The sequence below is a fragment of the Carcharodon carcharias genome, chromosome 4 (assembly GCF_017639515.1).
Source record: "Carcharodon carcharias isolate sCarCar2 chromosome 4, sCarCar2.pri, whole genome shotgun sequence".
NCBI classification, from domain to species: Eukaryota; Metazoa; Chordata; class Chondrichthyes; order Lamniformes; family Lamnidae; genus Carcharodon; species Carcharodon carcharias.
Window position 1 is genome coordinate 191,227,050 of NC_054470.1, and position 25,528 is coordinate 191,252,577.

At 43.5% G+C, this 25,528-nt stretch overlaps 1 protein-coding gene across 2 annotated transcripts in view; it reads right to left on the minus strand.

Moving 5' to 3' along the window:
• Positions 1–5,436: 5,436 nt before the first annotated feature.
• LOC121276997 (PRELI domain-containing protein 1, mitochondrial-like) overlaps positions 5,437–25,528 on the minus strand; it is a 33,911-nt gene continuing 13,819 nt past the window's right edge. Inside the window, exons 2-6 of one of the 2 annotated variants that reach the window (XM_041185808.1) lie at positions 24,341–24,494; positions 22,622–22,847; positions 20,878–20,988; positions 17,913–17,991; positions 5,437–7,069 (exon numbers count right to left, since the gene is read on the minus strand). In XM_041185808.1, the coding sequence (XP_041041742.1) occupies positions 6,930–7,069; positions 17,913–17,991; positions 20,878–20,988; positions 22,622–22,847; positions 24,341–24,432 (648 nt within the window). In that variant the 5' untranslated portion in view covers positions 24,433–24,494 and the 3' untranslated portion in view covers positions 5,437–6,929. Of the gene's footprint in view, positions 7,070–17,912; positions 17,992–20,877; positions 20,992–22,621; positions 22,848–24,340; positions 24,495–25,528 lie in introns of both variants that reach the window. The other variant, XM_041185807.1, reaches the window with a different exon arrangement.

Below are 25,528 nucleotides of genomic sequence, written 5' to 3' on the forward strand. Positions count from 1 at the left end.
CTTAATCAGTGACCTTTTCCCCATTTCAAAGGCAAAGCTGCAACTGAGAAATGTCAACTCAGTTCCTTTTTAAAACCAACTCATTGAGCTTTTGGGCAAAGTAACTTAACTATTTCTTTTTAGCTATTTTGACCCAAGATTTTTTTAAAGTCATTTGGTAGTACAGAACTTGAGTGTTTCTGAAAAAAGAGACACTTTGTCAAAGCTTTTCCTCTTGCACTCATCAGGACAATCAAGAATACCAATGTCAGCAGAAACAATAACTTTATACTATATGAAAAGAGAGTGCTGATAGGTTGGCAAGTGGACTCTGGTAGTGGTGTCGCAATGGAGAATGAACCATCACACTGGCACTGAAATTCATGTACCACATTACTCATTTGTGAGATAGGCAGAACCATCTTTTTGGCTTGATGGTATTTGCCACTAACATGATGCTGCCAACAAGGCAAAAAGACTATCTCACAAATGAGTAATGTGGTCTATGAATTTTGGTGCCAGTGTGATGCTAGCTAAGTAGGCCATACATCCCAAAGACTGGCAGATCATATCAAACAGCATGTCCCTTCCACTGTTTGCAACAGGCAAGGTACAGACCGTCCTCAACCAGCCCGTGCTCGCAAAACTCAAATCACTGTGTCCAACATTAGATGTGATTCTGCGATTGCACAACATTTGCTAAATAATCCTCAGTGTGCTAAGAATTACTCTGACAACCAATTAAGATTGTCAGTTGGGCTCGCAGTGTGGTGCATTTGCGTGTACTGGAAGCTACATATATTAATACACGGGGCCCTGTTCTTTGCAGACAGAAAGAACATGTACACGCATTGTGCCAGTTTCTGCTAAACAAAATGTTCACTGGTTCATACCTCAGGGTGATGCCTTGACCAATCAGAATTGAACTGCCTGGTGTAAATTTCAATTAATGCTTGACGGTTAACTGCCAGTCACCATTAACTGGTCTATTCTCCATGGCAGTGCCTCTACCAATCAGAGTCCACTTGCCAACTAATCGACAGTCTCTTCCCCTGACATTGGTATTCATATGATTGTCCTGACGAGTGCAAGATGAAAAGCTTCGACAAAATGCCTTTTCTCAGCAATACCCAAGATTTTTTATTGCTCAAGATTTGGTATCTTGTTCTGTTTTAGATATTTAATTGGACATTGGACAGTGTGTTAACCACCTCTTGTTTCTGTGAATGTCAGAGTAACGTTAAGGATACTGTCCCTCTTTGGAGTGAAACTCAGTGAAGTGTCAGCTGTAGCTTAGTGGCTTCTGCGTTGAGGAGGGTTTCTAACTCTGGCTGGATGTATTTCTGGAGATTTCATCACGTGACCACTTGATTTGCAATTGTGTCTCCCTTCACAGGTGTGTGCCCAGCGTCCTTGGGGTTCACATTTTTAGGTAAAATAATTTTACGTTTGGCACAGAAATGGAATGTGCCATCTTCACATTGCTTTCCAATGGTTTCCAATTGGTTAACCGATTGGATAGTTCTTGACTATCAGAAAAAAAACCTTTCTTTCCCCCAACTTACACCTATATAGCAAATAAACAGAAGTGTTTAAAGAAAATTACTTTTTCTAAAGCCACTATGACATCTCCCAGGTTGATCCCAGCATTATCCTGGAAATTTATCTTCATTTTCCTTGAGTGTTGACCACCCTAGATGTATAAATGTTTACTTAATAATCTCTTGAATTAGTTGGCATGGTCTGAATCCAGATTTCTTAAAACACCCAAATGTTTTTGAGTTGTATTCAGCTCTATATAGAGCTTGGCATAATAGTGTACAAATTGTGTATTTATGGTTTTGGGGATGGGTTTATATTCATTTTCAGCTCTTCAGCAATGTAACTTGCCCATCACTTGTGTCCCATGAGAAGGGAATGAACTGGCTTCTTGATCTGCTGCAGTCCTTATGGTGTAGATACACCCAATGTGCAGTTAGGCAGAGGTTTCCAGGATTTTGACCCAGTAAAGATAAGGGAAAAGCAATATATTTCCATGTTGTGGTGGTGTGACTTGGAGGGGAACTTGGTGTTTCAGTGTGCCAGCTGCTCTTGTCCTTCGATGCTTTGATGGTCATGGGTTTGGGAGTTGCTGCAGTGTGTCCTGTAGAAACAGGAAGGTGCTGGTGAAGGGAGTGAACATTTGACCCATTGAATAATTGCCACAAGCTACCATTTCTCCCATGATTTTGGTCAGCAATTTGCCTGCTTAACCGTACAATTTTTAAAAATTCTTTCATTGGATGCGGGCTTCACTAGCTAGCCCAGCATTTATCATCTGCCCCAAATTGCCCTCGAGAAGGTGGTGGTGAGCCACTGCCTAGAACCACTGCAGCCCATGTGGTGTAGGTACACAGAGACATTGAAGGAACGGTGATATAGCTCTAAGTCAGGATGGTGGGTGGCTTGGAGGGGAACTTGCAGGTGGTGCTGATCCCATGCATTTGCTGCCCTTGTCCTTGGTGGTCGATGTTGCAAGTTTGTAAGGTACTTTCAAAGGATCCTTGGTCGGTTGCTATAGTTCAGTTTTTATATGGTACAGCCTGCTGCCACAATGCATCAGTGGTGGGTGGAGTGAATGTTGAAGGTGGTGGATGGGGTGCCAATCAGGCTGCTTTATCCCGAATGGTGTTGAACTTCTTGAGTGTTATAGGAGCTATACTTATTCAGGCAAGTGGACAGTATTCCATCACACTCCTGACTTGTGTCTTGTAGATGGTGGACAGACTTTGGGGAGTCAAGTGAGTTACTCACCACAGAATTCTCAGCCTCTGACCTCTCTTGCTGCCCTTGTACTTATATATGGCTGGTCCAGTTCAGTTTCTGGTTAATGGTATCCCCTAGGATGTTGGCATTGGGAGAATTCAGCATTGGTAATGTCATTGAGTGTCAAGGGGAGATGGTTGTTGCCTGGCACTTGTGTTGTGAATGTAACTCGCCCTTTGTGAGCCCAAACCTGAATGTTGTCCCGGCGTTGCTACACAGACTGCTTCAATGTCCGAGTCGTGAATGGTGCTGAACATTGTGCAATCATCAATGAACATCCCCATTTCTGACCTTATGGAGGGAAGGTCATTGATGAAGCAGCTGAAAATGGTTGGACCAAGGACATGGCCCTGAGGAACTCCTGCAGTGATGCGCTAGGACTGAGATGATTAACCTTCAACAACCACAAACATCTTCCGTTGTGCTAGGTATGACTCCAACCAATGGAGAGTTTTCCCCCTGATTCCCATTGACTCTAGTTTTGCTCGAGCTCCTTGATGTCACATGCTGCCTTAATGTCAAGGGCAGTCATTCTCATCTCACTTCTTGAGTCCAGCTTTTACATATGAACATACGAATTAGGAGGAGTAGACCACTAGGTCCCTCAAGCCTACTCTGCCATTCAATGAGATCATGGCTGATCAGATTATAATCTCAACCCAACATTCCTGCCTACCCCTTGTTAATCGAGATTCTATCCAGCTCTGTCTTAAAAATATTCCAAGACTCTCTGCTTCCACTGCCTTTGCAGGAAGGGTTCCAAAGACTCACTACCCTCAGAGAAAACATTTCTCTTCATCTGTCTTAAATAAGCGACCCCTTATTTTTAAATAGTGACCACTAGTTCAAGATTCTCCCACAAGAGGAAACATCCTTTCCACATCCACCCTGTCAAGACCCCTCAGGATCTTAAAGGTTATAATTAAGTCGCCTCTTACCGCCACCCCCCCACCAAACCACCCTCACCCTCAGCTGATGAATCAGTGCTCCGCCATGTTGAACATCACCTTTGGGAAGCACTGAGGGTGGCAAGGACACAGAATGCACGCTGGGTGGGGGAACTTCAATGTCCATCACCAAGAGTGGTTTCATAGCACCACCACTGACTGAGCTGGCCAAGTCCTGAAGGACACACCTGCCATACTGGGCCTGCCGCAGGTGGTGAGAGAACAAACAAGGGAAAAAGCATACTTCACTTTCACCTATCTACCTGTTACATATGTATCTGTCCATGATAACATTGGTAGGAGTGACCATTGCACAGTCCTTGTGGAGACAAAATCCTGTCTTCACAATGAGAACATCCTCCATCAAATTGCGTGGCATGACCACTATGCTAAATGGGATCATCTTCAAACAGATCTAGCAATTCAAAACTGTGGTTATCAGCAGCAGCAGAATTGTATTCAACCACAATCTGTAACCTCATGATTCCACATATTCCTGGATGAGTGGAGCTCCAACAACACTCAAGAAACAAGGTGCCACCAAGGACAATTAAGTCCATTTGGTTGGTGGACCCCATCCACCATCCTAAACATTACTCCCTTCACCAGCATACAGTGGCAGCAGTGTGTGCCATCTGCAAGGTAAACTGAGAGCACCTACCAAACTCTCAACCTCTTATTGGAAAATTCCCCAGCTGCCAGGTTGGGATTTAAATTCAAGTCTCTGGATTACTAGCCCTCTAACATAGCATCGTGGTTATGGTACCCGTCATCAATGATTTAATATTACCTGTTGTAAGCATACCTTTCATGATTGATACACATGCAGATTAAATACCAAATGAAATCTATAGTATTTATATCACTGTGTAGTTCCTTGCAGTAGGAGAAGGCTTGTACTGTGTGAGCTACCTCAGGCTGTGATTGCTGCTGTTTTAAATTTACATGAGTGACATGGATACAATGCAAGTGGGTCAAATTGCAGCCAATACCAAACTATTTGGAACAGTAGATCAGGTCAGCAATTACTCATTTAAAGCTGAACCCACCCAGGGATCAGCGCAGCTGAATAACTTGACTCAGTACATTCTCCCCTTATTCCAAAAGAACTATTCCCCATCATCATTGCTGACACCACATGTAAGAAGTGTGATTGCGCTTTTGTCTGGGTCAGAAGCTCATGGGGTTAAAGTCCCATTTCAGAGACTTACGCACATAATCTAGGTCAACTCTTTCAGTGCAGTACTGAGGGAGTGCTGTCTATCCCATGCAATGTTAAACAGAGGCCCTGTCTGCCCTTTCAGCTGGATGTAAAAAGATCCCATGGCCTCTATTTCAAAGAAGTGTTTTCCCTGGTGCCCTGGCCAATATTTATCTTTCTCTCAACCAACATCACTAAAACAGGTCAGGTCATTATCCTGTCACTACGTGGGACCTTGCTACGCAGAGGTTCTACATTACACTGCACTTCCAAAAGAATTTCACTGGCTGTAAAGCACTTTCAGATGTCCTGAGGTTGTAAAAGTGCCACATAAGCGTTTTCTTCTTCCCTCTTTCCCAAGTTTAGGCTGAATGCCCACAGGCCTTAGGCTAACAACAGATTCCTTTTTCAGGAGGTCCTTACTGAATTCAGAACATGAACAGCGTGACACACTGGGGTGCTTTTCTGGACTGCACGCACTCCACTATTGTTGAAAAGTCAGCATTTCACTGATTTGAGTTGACATTTATTATACATTAAGAAAGGTGGTTCTGAAGGTTAGACAGACTATTAAATCTTTAGAAACGCTTTTTCTAAAAATACAGAATAAATCAGTAAACTTTACCTGTCCACTTAAGATGATAATAGCACATTAAAGATTAAAGAGGTTTGAGCAGCAAGGGTTTGTACAAAAAGTTATTTTTGTCATCTTGAGGAAACTTGCCAGCACTCCAGTCGCCCTTTTTATCTAACAAACCGTGAAATGTAAATACAGGGCTACTGGGGGGAAAAAAAGCTGAACAGTTTCAGTTACCTGAGCAGAGAAAACTTGTTGGAAATATGCAGCAGCATCTGGGAAGCAGAGAAAAAAAAAACAGGTGGACGGGACCCTTCGGCAGAACTTAAACTGTAAAGCCACAAGCTAGAGGGATAAATAAAACTAAATGGCGGGAGGACAAGTACAAGCAAAGAAGGGGAAAGGCCCTGTCTCTCCTGTCCCTTCATATTATTCAGTTCTGTAAATTATCTTCCAGGTCGATGGAACATACAAACAGGAGGAGGCCATTTGGCCCCTCCAGTCTGTTCTGCCATTCAATCAGGTCAAGGATTAAAATAAATAATCAGCATCCGGTTAAGATGGATGAGCTAAGACCCGACATGCCGACACATATTTTCAAAAACTAACGCAGCAGCTGTCTACAGCTAGGATTTATTTCGATAGCTGGATTGTCTAGTTCTCATGTTTTACTTTCTTGTTAAATACTTAAAAGGATATTGAAATTAATTTAAGAAATCTGGTACAACACTGAGGGTCAAAGCTCTGCACTTTACATCTAAACAACCGACAAGACAATTTCTTGAAGTTAGGCAGAAAAAGTATTAAAAATAAATAATTCAGCACCTGATTAAGAACAGATCAGACAAAAGAGCCCCACCTTAATTTCATTTGTTAAACACGGTGCCCAGTTTAATCCAGAATGCCCAGGGAACAAAAACAAAAAAATACCCAGAAAAAGAACCCACTCCAATTCTTCCTAACGGAATGTTCATTTTCATCAATGTTTAATAATTATGCTGGCTGCGAGTCACCTTATTGTCATGGGCTAAACTCTTATTTGCTTAAGCGGACATTTTAAAAATTAAAAGGCAAATAAATTGCTTGATCGAATTAAGTGTTATTGGGAAAGATGAAAAACATCACAAAGCCGCTGGAAGTTGTTTTAAAAGGGCTGGCAACCCCCTCTATACCTGTATTCCTTTAATCTATCGTGAATACTAAGACTTCCAGTAAACTGCGTGATTCTATCCTGGGACATAGTTAAAAATTAAAAATAGTAACGCTGTAAACTTTCAGTGCATATGAGTAAAGACCGTTCTGAGAAACATGGAACCATTTGGTGTCTGCACAAGGAACAATTAATAAAAAAAAAATACACAAGGCGTCATTCTCAAGAGGCCGAAAGTCGCAATTTGCAATCAGGATCTCTCTTCCTGGCTCAGACAAACTGCTTTGCCTTTTGAGGTGCTGCTTTGGACGCCAGGTCCTTTGCCTTTTCCGTGGCTGCCAGTGCTGTCTCCTTTGCCTTCTCAGTGGCCTCTTTCGCAGTTTCTTTTAAAGTTTTAGGTGGCAGCTCACCTGAAAAAAATCACAGCAAAAATAAAACCAGCAAAGTAAACAGGGTGACAACTGAATTGACTAACATAGCTAAGAAGGAAAACAAAAAAAATTACCTGGAAAAACTCAGCAGGTCTGGCAGCATCGGCGGAGAAGAAAAGAGTTGACGTTTCGAGTCCTCATGACCCTTCAACAGAACTGAGTGAATATTAGGAGAGGGGTGAAATATAAACTGGTTTAAGGTGGTTGGGGGGGGGGTGGTGTGGTTGTAGGGACAAGCAAGCAGTGATAGGAGCAGATAATCAAAAGATGTCACAGACAAAAGAACAAAAGAACACAGAGGTGTTGAAGGTGGTGATATTATCTAAACAAATGTGCTAATTAAGAATGGATGGCAGGGCACTCAAGGTACATCTCTAGTGGGGGTGGGGTGGAAAGACTAGCAGGACATAAAAGATTTTAAAATAATGGAAATAGGTGGGAAAAGAAAAATCTATATAAATTATTGGAAAAAACAAAAGGAATGGGGAAGAAACGGAAAGAGGGTGGGGATGGAGGAGGGAGTTCAAGATCTAAAGTTGTTGAATTCAATATTCAGTCCGGAAGGCTGTAAAGTGCCTAGTCGGAAGATGAGGTGCTGTTCCTCCAGTTTGCGTTGAGCTTCACTGGAACAATGCAGCAAGCCAAGGACAGACATGTGGGCAAGAGAGCAGGGTGGAGTGTTAAAATGGCAAGCAACAGGGAGGTTTGGGTCATTCTTGCGGACAGACCGCAGGTGTTCTGCAAGGTGGTCACCCAGTTTACGTTTGGTCCTTCCAATGTAGAGGAGACCGCATTGGGAGTAACGAATGCAGTAGACTAAGTTGGGGGAAATGCAAGTGAAATGCTGCTTCACTTGAAAGGAGTGTTTGGACCCTTGGACGGTGAGGAGAGGGGAAGTAAAGGGGCAGTGCTGCATCTTTTGCGTGGGCATGGGGAGGTGCCATAGGTAGGGGTTGAGGAGTAGGGGGTGATGGAGGAGTGGACCAGGGTGTCCTGGAGGGAACGCTCCCTACGGAATGCCGCCGAGGGGGCGGGGAGGGGGGGGAGGTTGAAGGGAAGATGTATTTGGTGGTGGCATCATGCTGGAGTTGGCGGAAATGGCGGAGGATGATCCTTTGAATGCGGAGGCTGGTGGGGTGATAAGTGAGGACAAGGGGGGACCCTATCATGTTTCTGGGAGGAGGAGAAGGAGAAGGCGTGAGGGCGGATGCGCGGGAGATGGGCCCTGTCAACGATGCTGCCAGACCTGCTGAGTTTTTCCAGGTAATTCTGTTCTTATTTTGGATTTCCAGCATCCGCAGTTTTTTTGTTTTTATATCTAAGAAGGGGTTTACTTATTGCTATTTTGATAAAATCCTAAATGCTCCTTGCCATGAGGTAACATCTCAAAAATAACAAGTACTTTTTTGATGAAGGATCATTGACCCGAAACGTCAACTCCATTTCTCTCTCCACAGTTGCTAGTAAACCCGAGTATTTCCAGCATTTTGTCTTTATTTCACATTTCTGGCATCCGCATACCTCCCTTGTAAAAAAAAAATCTTTGAATGTTGCAGCCATAATTTAAATGAGTCGTTAAATCCGGGTCCACTGATCCCTGGATGAAGGGGGTATCCTATGAGGAAAGGTTGGACAGGCTGGGCCTGTGTCCATTGGAGTTTAGAAGAATGAGGGGTGATCTTATTGAAACATACAAGATCCTGAGGGGACTTGACAGGATGGATGCTGAGAGGATGTTTCCTTTTGTGGGAGGGTCTAGAACTAGGGGGCACAGTTTAAAAATAAGGGGTCGCCCATTTAGGACAGAGATGAAGAGAATATTTTTCTCTGAAGGTCATGAGCCTTTGGAATTCTCTTCCCCAGAAAGTGGTGAAGGCAGGGTCATTGAACTTAAATAGATTTTTGATCAGTGAGGGAGTCAAAGGGTATAGCGGGTAGGCAGGAAAGAGTTGAGGCCACAATCAGATCAGCCCATGATCTTATCAAATGGAGCAACAGGCTCGAGGGGCTGAATGGCCTACTCCTGCTCCTAACCAACATTTCTCCCTCAGCCACTTCCATCAAAAACAGGGTAATTGACATTGCTGCCTGTGGGATCTTGCAAAGTGTAAACTGACTGCCACATTAGCCTAAACCGCACCAGCTTCAAGTTGTCTCCTGCTGTGGTCCTTTGACAGCACCTTCCAAACCCACAACCACTACCATCTAAAAAGGACAAGGGCAACAGATATATAGGAACACCACCACCTGCAAGCTCCCCTCCGCCACTCACCATCCTGAATTGGAACTATATTGCCGTTCCTTCACTGTTGTTGGGTCCAAATCCTGGAACCCCCTTCCTAACAGTACCGTGGGGGTACTTACACCACATAGACTGCAGCAGTTCAAGAAGGCGGTGGTTCACCACCAAATAGGGATGTGCAATAAATGCAGGCCGTGCCAGTGACACTCCCATTTAATGAACGCATACAAAAAAAAAGCCTTTTCTATAAGGGGCTTTGGGCCAAGCTCAGATCATGTTACAGCCCTGTGTAAATGTTGGTTCATTCTTCTGACTGAAATGGTGGGTGAGGAGGAGAAAAATCACCTTCCATGAACAGTCCCTGGATAGTTAAAAGAAGCAGTCACTGATTGATTCCTGGGGTTGAGAGGGATGTCCTATGAGGGGATTGAGTACAATGAGTCTATATCCTCGCGAGTTCAGAAGATTTAGAGGTTATCTCACTGAAATGGCAAAAATACTTAATAGGGATACTTCATAGGGATTGACAGGGTAGATGCTTGAGAGCGTAGGACTAGGGTTCGTGGGGTCTAGATTGGACATCTCCTGGAAATGGGCATGGGGAAATGTCATTGTGATTAACCTGGGCCTGTAAGGCAGGCTGCCCACCATCTTCCTACTGTTTGCTTATTAGAACAATTGCTCTGTTCAACCTCAGCTAAACATGATGCTCATCGGCTGCACAAATCAGCACGGGGCTCAAAATAGTAACTTGCTAACACTTCTTAAAGCTAGCCTGCACCTGGTAAAGGGAGCTCCATTGTGGCTGCAGCAGGTGCTTGGAGTTGTGCAGGAAGTGATTCTGACCTGGAAAAGGGAAGATTGGCACAACATGGGAGAGAACGGGTGTCAAAGCTCCTCCATGTTGAACACCACTTGAAGGAAGCACTGAGGGTGGCAAGCGTGCGGAATGTGCTCTGGGTGGGGGACTTCTAAGTTCATCACCAAAACTAGCTCAGTGGTACCACTACTGACTGAACTGGCAGAGTCCTAAATGATATAGCTGCTAGGCTGGGTCTGTGTCAGGTGGTGAAGGAACCAACAAGAGGGGAAAAACATACTTGAACTCATCCTCATCAACCTGCCTGCCGCAGACGCATCTGTCCATGACAGTATAAGTCAGTAGGAGTGACCACCGCACAGTCATTGTGGAGAGAAAGTCCCGCCTTTACATTGAGGATATTCTTTATTGTGTTGTGTGGTACCACCACTGTGCTAAATGGGATAGGTTCCGAATAGATCTAGCAACTCAAGCCTGGGCATCCATGAGGCATTGTGGGCCATCAGCAGCAGCAGAATTGTACTCGAATACAATCTGTAACATCATGGCCCAGCATATCCCCCACTCTACCATTACCATCAAGCCAGGGGATGAATCCTGGTTCAATGAAGCGTGCAAGAGGGCATGTCAGGAGCAGCACCAGGCATACCTATAAATGAGGTGTCAACCTGGTGAGCTATAACACAGGACTACTTGCGTGCCAAACAGTATAAGCAGCAAGTGATAGCTAGAGCTAAGCGATCCCACAACCAATGGATCAGATCTAAGCTCTACAGTCCTGCCACATCCAGTCATGAATGGTGGTGCACAATTAAACAACTCACTGGAAGAGAAGGCTCCAGAAATAACCCCAACCTCAATGATGGGGGAGCCCAGCACATCAGTGCAAAAGGTAAGGCTGAAGCATTTGCTACAATCTTTAGCCAGATGATCCATCTCGGCCTGTGCCGGAGGTCCCCACCATCACACATGCCAGTCTTCAGCCAATTCGATTCACTCCACATGATATCAAGAAACAGCTGAAGGCACTGGATACCCCAAAGGCTATGGGCCCTGACAATATTCCAGCAATGGTACTTTAGACTTGTGCTCCAGAACTTGCTGTGCCCCTAGCCAAGCTGTTCCAGTACAGCTACAACACTGGCATCTACTCGGCTATGTAGAAAATCGTGCAGGTCTGTCCTGTACACAAAAAGCAGGAAAAAGCCAACCCGGCCCCATCAGTCTACTCTCGATCATTAGTAAAGTAATGCAAGGGGTCATCAACAGTGCTATCAAGCAGCACTTGCTTAGCAATAACCTGCTCACTGATGCCCAGTTTGGGTTCCGCCAAGGCCACTCAGCTCCTCACCTCATTACAGCCTTGGTTCAAACATGGACAAAAAAACTGAACTCCAGAGGTGAGAGTGACTGCCCTTGATATCAAGGCTGCATTTGACCGAGTGTGGCATCAAGGAGCCCTAGCAAAACTGGAGTCAATGGGAATCAGGGGAAAAACTCTCCATTGGTTGGAGTCATACCTAGCACAAAGGAAGATGGTTGTGGTTGATGGAGGTCAATCATCTCAGCTCCAGGGCATCACTACAGTAGTTCCTCAGGGTAGTGTCTTCGGCCCAACCATCTTCAGCTGCTTCATCAATGGCCTTCCATCATAAAGTGGGGATGTTCGCTGATGATTGCAAAATATTCAGCACCATTCACGACTCCTCAGATACTGAAGCAGTCCATGTCCAAATGCAGCAAGACCTGGACAATATTTAGGCTTGGGCTGACAAGTGGCAAGTAACATTCGTGCCACACAAGCATCAGGCAATAACCATCTCCAACAGGAGAGAATCCAACCATCGCCCCTTGATGTTCAATGGCATTACCATCACTGAATCCCCCACTATCAACATCCTGGGGTTACCCTTGACCAGAAATGGAACTGGACCAGCCATATAAATACTGTGGCTACAAGAGCAGGTCAGAGGCTAGGAATCGTGCAACGAGTAACTCACCTCCTGACTCGCCAAAGCATGATCGCCCTCTACAAGACACAAGTCAGGAATGTGATGGAATACTTCCCATTTGTCTGGGTGAGTGGAGCTCCCACAACATTCAAGAAGCTTGACACCATCCAGGACAAAGCAGCCTGCTTCATTGGCACATCCACAAACATTCACTCCCTCCACCATTGACACACAGTAACAGCAGAGTGTTACATCTACAAGATGCACTGCAGGAATTCATCAAGGGTCTTTCGACAACACCTTCCAGGGCCCATGACCACTACCATCTAGAAGGACAAGGGTAGCAGATAGATGGGAACACCACCACCTGGAAGTTCCCCTCCAAATCACTCACCATCCTGACTTGGAAATATATCGCCATTCCTTCATTGTCACTCGGTCAAAATCCTGGAAACTCCCTTCCTAACAGCACTGTGGGTGTACCTACACCACATAGACTGCAGCGGTTCAAGAAGGCAGCTCACCACCACCACCTTCTCAAGGGCAACTATGGATGGACAGTAAATGTTGGCCCAGCCAGCCAAGCCCACATACCGTGAATGAATAAACGTAAACTTGTTTTATCCTTGCAAATCTGTATACATCTGTAAAGATATTGTTCAGGGTGAAGGAGTACTGTAACATAGTTCATCTTTTCTGGTCAAATAAATGCTTTATTCTTTTGTTAGAAGTTAATTAGCTGACTCCTGTGACTCTGTTCAGTAGCTACTTTCCATTTTTCTTGACAAATAAATAAAAGTTAGGATCTATCAAGCTGGGTTCCATCCTGGAATCAGGCTTGCCCATGGGTAACCTCAGCAGGGATCACAACAGAGACTGTCATTTGATTTTCCACTCAACCATCAGCTTAGATACTGATACTGTGTGCCTATTAGAGGAGAGATTAGAGATGGGATTTGCACATGGCAAGAAACCAGGCTAGTGGTCAGTGGAGTCAAAACAGAGGACAGTGCTGGTGTCAGCTCTTTGGAGGGCAAGGTTGCACATGATTTCTGCTGCAGTGAACTCAGATGATAATTCAATCAGTCAGGCTACAGGAGGTTGATGGACATTACACACCAAAATACTTTGTGCATTGGGAAGCCTGCCGGAAAGTCTGCGCTCAATGTCAAGGAGCATTGAGGAATTGAGTATCAACTTGGTACAAGGCTTTGTGCAGAGCCTGAAGACTATACTTTCCCAATTGTGTTTTATTCTGAGGGGAAGGCCTATTACTGCACCAGTGTCTGGAAGAAACTGGTTTATGCAGAAGCCTTGAGGTTAGCACAACCTCTTACAGTGCCAGCACATCACTCCCTGTAGACTTTCACAACTTGAAACAACTATGGAAAGCACCAAACACTTTGCAGAATTGCAGCAACTGCCTGAAGAAATCAACAGCAGCTAACCTGTGAGTAGCTATTCATTCCTTTAAATAGGTGGTGGGGGAAGGGATGCACTATGTTGCTTAAAGCTGCATAAGCTGTGCGTGTCTATAAGAGGGCATTGATTGGAGTGTGGGGGTCTAAAATAGCAGGGCTAGGCCCAAGTTAGCATTGCAGGATAATTGATGTAGGGGCTGGCCCTCCCTGCAACATTTCAGCTGATGTTAGCTATGTGAGTTAACACCTTCATTAAGATGTTGCCAGCGTGATTCAGGGCAGAAGTGCGCTTGCTCAGCGGATCCCACTTTCGTCCCCAAACACCACCTGTAACAGACAAACAAAGCGCAACTGAGCCCAATTTTGGGCCCCTCGTCTCAAAATAAGGGATGGGCCATTTAGGATCGAGATGAGGAGAAATTTCTTCACTCAAAGAGATGTCAATCTATGGAATACTCTACCCCAGGCCTGTGGATTCTCAGCCAGTGACTATATTCAAGACTAAGGTCCACAGATTTTTGGGCACTAAACGAATCAAAGAATATTTTCTTTTTATTCACTCGCGGGACGTGGGCTTTGCTGGCTGGGCTATCCTTAGCAGCCCTTGGGAAGGTGGTGGTGAGCTGCCTTCTTGAACGGCTGCAGTCCATGTGGTGTAGGTGCACCCACAATGCTAATATGGGATTGGGTGGGTAAATGGGAGCTGATACAGAACAGTCATGATCTAATTGAATGGTGGAGCAGGCTCAAAGGCTGAATGGCCTGATGCTGCTCTCATTTCTTATGGTCTTATGTAGGGACTGTCCGAATCATCCCCTTTTCACTGGGCTAGCCACTGTACTTGTGCCCTCAAACTGCCCTCCCTCAGAAAATGCTGGGATTAATTTAGAGAAGCAGTTTCAGTTCTGCTTACTTTAAAGATTGGCGTAACTGACTTCCCTTAATTATTTAAAAAAGACACTGTTACTTTACACGTTAGTATAAAAAGAAGCAAGAGATTACGGAAGCAAGGGTAATGCTGCAGCTGGTAGCTCCTTATTAACCTGCTCCTCTCCACCAGTAAAAACCAGAAGTGAGTGCTGCAGCACCTGCAAAAAATAGCCAGTGATCACTGGTGTCACTTGGGGGAATTTGATGGGGTGAGAGTGGGAAAATCTGACTGTGTGTTTAACAGGTTTGATTCTCTGAGAATGAGCCGCTACAGGGAGTGTTGTTCCTGGGAACAAAAATCATGAAAGGGAATTCAGATTTCGAGGGAGGGAGAAGGAGGAGCATTTCAGTGTTTAGAATTAAATTGCACTCTTCTTTATAGACAGTGTAAATGTCCAAAGAACAAAAGTCACTTTGCACAGGTGAATGAGTGAGCAACTTAAATCATCGGCAAACAACTGCATGAAATCTCACTGTGGCTTTGTGGGTGTTTCTTCTTTTCTATCATTGTCAGGATGTGGGTGTCACCGGCAAAGCTAGCATTTATTGTCCATCTCTAGCTTCTCTTGAGAAGCTTTATTGCTGATCCCTAGCTTCCCATGAGGAGCCTCTTTCTGTACTTCCTCCTTTGGAAGGGTTTGATATAACAGTGATTGCTCAGCCACTTCAGAGGGCAGCTCAGGATCAACCACCTTTGGCAGAGCTGGAGTCACATGTAAGTCAGACCAGATATGGATGGCAGACCTTTCTTCAAATTGAGGTTTTGGGTGTTCCACGCACAAAGAAACAAACTGCTGAAACTAATAGTCTCTGAATACTCTACGCTTCTCCAATTCTGGTCTTGTGTATCCCTTTGCCTCTTCATTGCCTGTTATGCCTTCCAGGCTAAGCTATGGAATTCTCTCCCCAACTGCAAGGTGTTTCTTCAAACCTCTCCCTTCGACCAAGAATTCCATCACCTGTCCTAATATCACAAGGCTCGTTGTCAAAATTTGTCTGATAATGCTCCTGTCAGGTGCCTTGGGATTTTTTGCTATGTTGCTGATTTTAAAATCCTCGTCCTTGTTTTTAAATCCATATATAAATATGGTTTCTGTTGTTGATAGGAGCGCATTAGAAACGTAAGTTGTTGAAAGGGTAGAACTAGCCATATGCTAAACCTCATCAGGTTAAAGAGGGTAGTAATATGTTCCTTGTTAGTCTGAAATTCCTCCTAAAGAGTCAACCAGAGTTACCCTCTTAAAATGAAATCTTATAAAAGGGGCAAGGAATATTGTAGATCAAAGTGACCATTACCAAAAATAAGATCACATAGTGAATCCCCATCCAGACTAATCAGAGCTCAATAACCTTTCAATTCTTTATTGATCCTCATTTTCACATTTACCAGAACCATTGTAACATCTTGGTCCTATTCTCCATACCCAAAGAGAGATTTCAGGCAAAAAAGATATTTTGAGATGTTCCCTAGGGACCAGTGACAGGACATTAAAGTTAAGTGCTATATTGGCGTGGGGTTGGAGGGAGTCTGTATCTGTGCAAGTTGGGTTGTAAAATGCGTATAGCATCTCTAATTGCACTTGCTCCAAGTCAATTTGTACTTACCACTAGTGCAATAAATAGTTGCAGTCCTCTGCTAAATTTAAACGATGGCGTTGAAAGAAAAGATTCAATTTTCATAAAAACAATGATCATGCAACACAGTTGTTACAATTTCAGATACACATTCAGCATACAAATGACTCTACTTAAATGTAATCATTCCTTTGTTTAATTGTGACAAATCACAGTGTAAATATTTTGCTATGCACTAATTAATATCTCCAATAGTAATCAGCTCCTTGCTTTGGTGCATAGAATAACTGACAAGTTGTCATTATTGATTCACCTCCTTCAACAAGGACTATGTCTTAAAAGGCAGAGGTTGCTTTCCTCCTGCTCTGTGACAGTCATTACTTTAAGGCAGTAGACTTCCTCAACAACAGGTTTTATTTTCAGAAAGACAGCCAGAAATTAACAGAGGGGTTGCAGACATCAGCAAGAGGGATCCAAAGACATTTCTCAGGTTTTGGAATTAAAAAGAAAGAAAATGATAGGGCTTGGATTTCTATCATGCCTTTCATCGCCTCAGAATGTCCTAAGATATGTCATAGGCAATTCAGGGCTTCAGTAGGAAACAAAACAAGATCCCACAAATGGTAATGTGATAATGACCAGGTAACCTGCATTTTTAGTGAGGTTTGTTGAGAGATAACTATCGGCCAGGACAAGAACTCAAATGAAAACAGGAAGTGCTGGAAAAGACTCAGCAGGTTTGGCAGCATCTGTGGAGAGAGAAGCAGTGTTAATGTTTCGGGTCATTAACGTTCATTAGAATCTGAACACCGAACCAGACCTGGAACTTTAACTGTTTCTCTCTCCACAGATGCAACCTGACCTGCTGTGTATTTCCAGTATCTGCAGTATCTGACTTTGGTATCCTGTGCTTTCGTTGCTGTGATAAGAATTAAGCAACTCTTCAACCTTCAAGAGAGTGAAGAATTAAATAGAAGACCAGCTTCACTATAGTATAAACCCAATTTACAGTATTTGATGTTTTTAGTGTGCTACTGGGGAGAATTGACAAGGTGCATCAAAGCAAATTGCACAACTGTGTAAAGTGTCACCAAGTTTTTATGCCCAAACCATGTGTAACATGAAAGTGCACAATCCTAACCCATTTACTTTAAGAAACTGTAATTTCACAGATAAAAAAGGGGACCTGAATGAGTCTACAGAAAGTGCTGTTGAGTGGAGAGAGTAATCCTTTGTTGAATATTTCTAGATCTTTGTTAGGAACATTGAGTTGCATTTGTCTAACACTTTTGGATTTTGGAAATTAATGGTGAATAATTTAGATTTGATGTTTCAGCCCGTATAAAGCTATGTTGGCATGTGATCATTTGGAGTAGCGACAGCCTTAAACTCCAGCGAGTAACTCACATTAAAAAAGTGTCTATTGTTAGACACAGGATAGGCATAGCTTTGCCAATCAGAAAAGGGTAGATGCAGATTTCAGTTTGTACAGTCATAGCCCACTAAAAGAAATTGCCAGACCAGGGTGGTGAAAATCTGTTACAAAATCCTACTCCAACAATGACAACAACAATTGCCTCGACTGGTACTGTCTGAATTGAATTCAGCCATGGCTACTGCAATATACAAAATACTCCAACCAAGGGTTCACTGTGACTGACCACTGCTCATGGGTTTTGTGCTATCATATCACTCATACAAAGATTTGGCATTCTATGCTTCCTTCATTTAAGGGTTATGTTTTGCTACTATAAAAGGTACTTAAGATTCTGAAACAATGACCGACTTCCACCGTTCAGGAAATATGAAGACACTTTAGAAAAACAAGTGTTAAAAGACAAGGGAAGAATACAAAAAAGAATGTTATGAATAATTTACATACCATGCAAATGAGAAAGTATATACTCAAATCCTTCGGTTGCTTTTAGCTGATTTCTTCTAAATCTGGCGAGACCAAATTCCTATAATACACAAAAAATTCTGCTTTATTAAAGCTTCACTTTACTTATGAGTGAGCAAGCTCACTTTCAAATGTGTCAATCTGTTGAAAGGTATTTATACAGATGGGGATACCCATGAAGGAACAATGGATTCTTTCTTTTAATTCTTTCACAGGATGTGGGCATCACTGGCTAGGCCAGCAATTGTTTCCCCTCTCTAACTGCTCTTGAGAAGGTGGTGGTGAGCCACTGCAGTCCATGTGGTGTAGGTACACCCACAGTGCTGTTTGGAAGGGCTTTCTGACCCAGCAACAGCGAAGGAATGGCGATATAGTTCTAAGTCAGGATGGTATGTGGCTTGGAGGGGAACTTTCATAGGTCTCTGGTATAGAGGCCTTTAGGAAGCTGCTCAAGAGGTCTTGTGGTGCAATGGGTAACATCTCTGCCTCTGAACCAGAAGCTCAGGGTTCAAGTCCCTCTTCAGGATGACCAAAGAAGATGCATTCATAACATGGCCAAAAAGGCGGAGTATCAACTTACAAATCCTTCCAATGGCAGGCGGTAAGAACAAAATAGAATCCTGGTCAGCCATGTGATGGTAAGAAATTGGAGCCTCTACCATCACTACTCATAGTTCCGGACTACAACAGCATGTATAGGTGTATGCTGCCACAGGAACTCATTGGGAGGCTGGTTGGGTCAGTTGGCTAGACAACCGGTTTGGGTCAGGTTGGTGCAAACAGCACAGGGATCAACCCCTGTTCTGGCTGGGGTGGATGCAGGACCTGCCTCCTTGCCCCACCTGTGGGAGATTGCGGTGCTGTGGGTCGGGCCTGTTTTTGGGCAGACAGCTCAAGAAGGCTAAGGAGGAAGCCGCTTATTTTTCATGCAGGATAAGTTTCAAAGGATAACACTGGGGAAACTGATCTAAGCTATCACTATCCAGCGAGCTCCTCATCATGCCAAGGCAAGCCAACAATGAATGAGCGCCCAGGCACTCTGCGCACAACTTTTTTTTTGCTTAAAAAAAGAGACATGCTCTCAATTTTCATCTTTTATTCATCAGGACAGACGCAAGAATGCAAAATTTCAAAGGGAGCAACAATTCATACTGCATGAGAAAAGGGTGCTGATTGGTAGGCAAGTCGACTCTGGTTGGTTGAGGCATTTCCATGGAGAATGCACCCAGGAACACTTGTACCCCATGCTTTTGTTTAACTCAAAAAGGTGTAATGCCTGAAAATAAAAACAGAAAATGCTGGAAAAACTCTGCAGGTCTTACAGCATCTGTGGAGAGAGAAACAGGGTTAACGCTTTGAGTCTGTATGACCCTTCTTCAGAGCTCTGAAGAAGGGTCATACAGACTCAAAACGTTAACTTTGTTTCTCACTTCACAGATTCTGTCAGACCTGCTGAGTTTTTCCAGCATTTTCTGTTTTTATTTCAGATTTCCAGCATCAGCAGTATTTTGCTTTTATCTTAATGCCTGAACATGTTCCTTTTGCCTACAGAGGACAGTTCTTTGGCATATTAATATATGTAGCTTCTATAAGCATAAATGAGCTACATTGCGAGCCTGACTAATAATCTTAAATTGGTTGTTAGTGTAATTCTTGGCACACTCGGGATAGTTCAGCAAGTGCTGTCCAATCACGGAAACACATCCAACCTTTTTTAAAAATTCATTGGGGGATGTGGGGTTGTTAGCAAAGCCAGTGATTATTAACCATTTCTAATAGCCCTGAGAATCAAAAAATGGTTAAAGTCCAAAAGGAGGCCAGTCAGCCCTGTTGTGTCTATGCCAGCTCTGCAAGAGCAAATCCATTTCCCCACCCTTTCTCTGTAGCCCTGCAAATTCTCTCTTTTCAGGTGCTTATCCACCTATCTTTTGAAAGCCATGATTGAATCTGCCACCACAGGCCACTGAACAAAAACACGAGAAATAGGAGGAGTAGGCCATATGGCCTGTTGAGCCTGCTTCGCCATTCAATACGATCGTGGCTGATCTTGGGTTTCAACTCCACTTTCCCGTTCGCTCCCCAATCCCTTAATTCCCCGTGAGACCAAAGATTTGTCTCCCAGCCTTAAAAGTATTCAGCGATGGAGCATCCGTAATCTTCTGGGGTAGAGAATTCCAAAGATACACAATCCTTTGAGTGAAGTAATTTCTCCTTATTTCAGTCCTAGATAATTGGCTGCTTATTCTGAGACTGTACCCCGGTGTTTTAGATTCCCCAACTGGCGGGAACAATCTCCCAGCGTCTACCCAATCATACCCCACAGAACTGTGTACGTTTCAATGAGATCGCCACTCATTCTTCTAAATTCCAGATAATATAAGCCCAATTTACTTAACTTTTCATCATAGGACAACCCCCTCATCCCAGGGACCAATTTAGTGAATCTTCGTTGTACTCCCTCCAGTGCAAGCATATCCTTTCTTAAGTGTGGAGACCAAAATTACACAGTATTCCAGATGATGAAAGCTCTCACCATAAGCCTGTTTAACTGTAGCAAGACCTCTTTACTTTTGTACTCAAATCCCCTTGTAATAAAGGTCAAATTGGTTCTTTTTACCAATTACCTTAAATCAGTGTTTTTTTTTAAATTTATCCATTCATGGGGTGCAGACATTGCTGGCTAGTCCAGCTTTTATTGCCCATCCCAAACTGCTAATGAGAAGGCATTCTCACTGCTGCCTTCTTGAACTGCTGCAGTCCATGTGATGTAGCAACACCCACTATCTTCTAGCTCTCAATCCTTCCACCAATGGAAAAGTTTCTCTTTATCTACTTTGTCCAGAGCCCTCATGCTGTTTTCACATATTGCAACTCCAGTATACCCGACTGAAGAGCAGAAAATAGCAACAAAAATCACACCTACGCTTAAACACTGATAGACCATTACCTGAATTGCTCGTGAAAAGCCAAATACATTTGAAGTGATCCACGCCTCACGTTGTACCTGCGTCCACATCAGATTTTCTGGATTCGGTCGATATATACATTTTTCTTCTACCTGCTGAAATTAGTGAAGAATGTTGCTGAAAAAAAGAGACTAGCTGAAGCTTTTCGTCTTGCACTCATTAGGACACTTTGCAAGAATACCAATATAAGGGGAAAACAACAAGTTATACCGTATGTGAAGAGAGTGCTGATTGGTTGGCAAGTGGCCGATTGGTAGAGGCGTTGCTCTGGAGAATGCACCAGCGATGTATGAAGAGTGCAGTTTCAAAAGTTTGAAATTGTTGGAACTTTAGTTCTGTGATGGCCACATGGGATCACACGTATGGTTTATATTTACCACACATTTTAACTCAGAACTTCAGATTACAAACTTTCTTGTAACCTTACTTTTCACATTGTGTCGATTAGATATTTTAGTGTTTATAGACAGATGTAAGATTTGGGTGGGGCAGCTAACCCACATTGTACCAGTCAGTGATCATGCACTGGTTCTCAAGTAGATTTATCTACAAGAGTCAATAGCCGTAAAAACAGTTCTTTCCAAACCTCCAGCCCCTCAACGTTCATTCAGGAGGCATCAGCGATAAAAAATATTGGCAACAAAAGAATTGAGCTCCTGTAATTTGGGTATGCCTGCACTGTGAAATATCTCCCCACTCTCTTCCCTTAATATGGAAAACTTTTTCACATAACTGATGCCTTTCCTTCCTAGATCTAACCATCCATTCCGAAAGAAGAGTCTGCACTGAGGGCAAAAAACTGGGCTCAGAAAAGTCAGTCTTTGGAGATGGTTTACAGCTAATCAAGGAACAGAAGGCTAATGACTGTCAAGGTATGTCACTCATGTTGCCAGGCCAACTCTAAGTGTCTGCTCGGTTCAGTTGGTAACTCTGGATCAGAAAGTTGCTGGTTCAAGTCCCACACCAGCACTTGAACACACAGATTTAGCACCATTCAGTGTAGCACTGAGGGAACACGGACATGTTGTCTTTCACATGAGACATAAATCAAGGTCTTGCCTATCTGTCCCAAGTGAATGTACAAAATTCTGATTTTGGAGAAAAGCAGGGGGCTCTCCCAGTGTCCTCACCAACCTCTATCCATCAGCTAGTATTACTGAAATTGATTATCTGGTCATCTATTTCATTGCTCGTTGTGGGATCTTGCTGTGCATAATTTGGCTGTTGTGTTTATGCAACTGGTTAGTTGTTTTAACTGAAGGATGAATATTGTCCTACTCCTGCTCCTATTTCTGGTGTTGTTCTATTAGGATGTCTGGAGATCTTCCCTCTCTTCAAGAAAACGTCATGGAATCTTTGACCTGAAGAGGCAGCTGTGACCTTGATTTAACATCTCATTTTGCAAAACGGCATCTTTAACACTGAATCACACAGTTCTGCATTGTAGGGTCAGCCTAGGTTCTGTGCTCGTCATGGAGGGAGGCTTGGAGACACATACAACCTTCTGACTCAGAGGACAGAGTGCAGCCACTGAGTTTGGTATTTATATTGTTGAACATCACTATCAAAATAATAAAAAAAACAAAGGCTGAACCTTTTTTCTGGTTTCATTGTGAAGGTTCATTCCATTTTCAAAAAAAAAAGCACTCAAAAATGATCTAGGAAGCAGCAAGTGTGAACTCAACCAGTGAGCAGTTAGTGCATGAAGGAGAAGGCAGCACTTACCATGAGGCGGGTATGGTTAATATTCCATGTTAAAGTGGTAAACGTTCGGTTTTGAAGATCGACCACGGAATCTTCGATAACAAAGACAGATTGTGCCAGGTTAGCAGGGAAGACCATCTCTCCCCAGCGCGGCAGGCGGTTAGTCTTTGTAAACAGCCTTCTAGAAACCAGCTTGTTGTCAGGGGTTACCTCACGGTAAATCACATCTTCAGTTAATACGTGTTTGCTGAAATAGAGAAAGGTGGACCTTTTGGAATTGTATTCAGATTGACATTACAACGCTGTGTGTATACATTTGTATTTAAATGGAATAGAATACATTTACTGTTACGACCGGGATGGGAGGAGTGCGCAAATTATCAAGCCCCACTACTCCGCAGGCCGTACCATTAATTTAAATGTTTAATTTTCTCACCAAAATGGCCAATTGTTTACCTATACTTCTAGTACCCAGAAGAAAAGAGACTCTGACCAGGCTTCTTTCAAAAAACTCAGAATGAATAATTTATTACTAAACAATACTCCTTTTGAACAAGTTTCAAGAACTGGTTGACACACGATTGTCATCTGAAAGTGTAACTAGCTAACCCTGTTAAACTTCCCCGGCACACACACACAAACACACAAAAGACACACAGGTAGTCTCGGCAGAGTCAGCCAGATGGAAAAAAAACTTTCTTAGAAAGAAAGAAAAATTAAAGTTCATGGAGGATTGATGCTGTCGGTCTAAAGTTCCCACGGGCCAAGTAGATGTCGGGAAGTTCACCAATGATGCTTCAGCATGGAGGAGTATAGCTGGACCAATTCTTCCCCTCTCAGCCAAGTCCAAAATAATGCAGACAAACTACATTCAGATGAGGATTATCTGGCTACAGGTTGAGAACCACACAATTTCACAAAGCAGAGAGGGAGAGACAGCGAGCTAGTCAGGATAGCCTTCTGTTCTCAGCTTTTCCCCAACAAGACTGAAATCAAAACCAAAGGTTCAAACTTAAGATTTGCCTCTGCCATGCGATTGTCTTTTGGTCTTCCAGCTTTTCATTAATTAAAGTCCTTCGCAGTTCAAAACAAACAAACAACTCCTTCTCAAGTGTCATATAGATAAGGTAGAGGATGCAGTGGTGTAGTGGTACTGTCACTGGACTAGTATTCTAGAGTCCCAGGGTAATATTCGAATCCCACTACAGCAGATGGTAGAATTTGAATTCAAGAACAATCTGCAATTAAAAGTCTGATGGTGGCCACGACACCATTGCCGATTGTTGTAAAAACCCATCTGGTTCACTATTGTCCTTTAGGGATGGAAATCTGCCATCCTTACCTGGTCTGGCCTACATGTGACTCCAGACCCACAGCAATATCATTGACTCTTAAAAAAAAATTAGGGATGGGCATTAAATGCTGGCCTAGCCAGCATCCCATGAATGAATAAAAAAACACAGGTGCTCCAAATTCTAAAATACTTTGCGTAAGCTTCTTTTAGGAACAGTTCAGGTTAACCAGTTTCACTAACGAGTGTGGATGCGTGAAGGGGAGTGATAATTAACAGGTACGATTTTGCTAATTATTCAGTTTAATCTCCAGCAAAGCAGGTTCATGTGCAAAATTAGAAAAAGTTCAGGGGTCAGCAATCCTTTAGAAATCCCCCTTCTCCCCAAAGGAAGATTATCTAGTGCCCCAAAGAAACAGTAGTCACAAAAGAGCAGGTCAGACACTTACCTGAAGGGGTTTGGATATCGTTGCCAAAATGCAGAGGCAACTTGGTCCCACGTGCTCTTGAGAGTAGATAAGTCAAAGAAGTGCTTTACCATGTTTGCTGCCCGAGGTCGTTTAGGCTGCACGTACAAACCGGAATTAAAGAATCACCTGCAGACTGAAAGAGAAAGTCAGGATCCAACTAGCAACCTGGCTCTTTCCCTGCCACATTGGAAAGAATAGGCATGTTCAATTAAAACATAGGAACAGGATTCAGCCCCTCGAACCATTCAATTAGATGATGGCTGATCTGCATCTCATCGCCACTTACCTGCCTTGGTTCCGTAACCTTTAACACCCTTGGTTAACAAAAATCTATCAATCCCAGTTTTTAAATTTTCAATTGACCCTAAATTTTCAATTGCCCCCCCACCCACCCCCAACAACCTCAGCAGCTTTTTGGAGAAAGAGTTCCAGGTTCCCACTAGCCTTGATGAAAGTGCTTCCTGGGCGGTCTGAGTTAGGCCCCCATGCTCTGGGCTCTCTCACCAGAGGAAACAGTTTTTCTCTATCTACCCTGTCAAATCCCTTAAAAATCCTTTAATCCTCAATTAGAGAACCCCTTAATCTTCCATACTCCAGGGAATATAAACCTAATGATGCAAACTATGTTAAATCCACCTCTGCAAGAATTGTCCCTTTCACCAGCCTCAGAGACACCCATGCTCCTTGTCTCTGTGAACCACATGGGCCATATTGGCCAGGGAACTTCAAAAGGCCTAAAGTTTCAATCCAGATTCCCATTCCTTTGCATTTATCCATGGCCTCACCCCTCCCTATCTGAAACCTCCACTGTGTCATACATAGAACTCGGTGTCGTCCTTTTCTGGCCTCCTGTGCATCCTCCATTTACTCACTTCACCACTGGCGGCCAGGCCTTCAGCCTCCCAGGGCCTGAACTCTTGAAGACTTCACTAAGCCTCTGCCCCTCTACCTCTCCTCTTTTAAAATGCTCCTAATAACCCCTCTCTTTGACCAAGCACCAGTCCTATTATCTCTTTCTTTGGCTATGTCAATTTTTGTCTGGTAACATTCCTGTGAAGCACCTTGGGGTATTATGCTATGTTAAATGGTTGAGATTTTCCAAATTCCCAGGGGCATAAAACAGGTGAACCAGCGAGTAAGAAACGAGTAAACAGCAAACGAACAGAA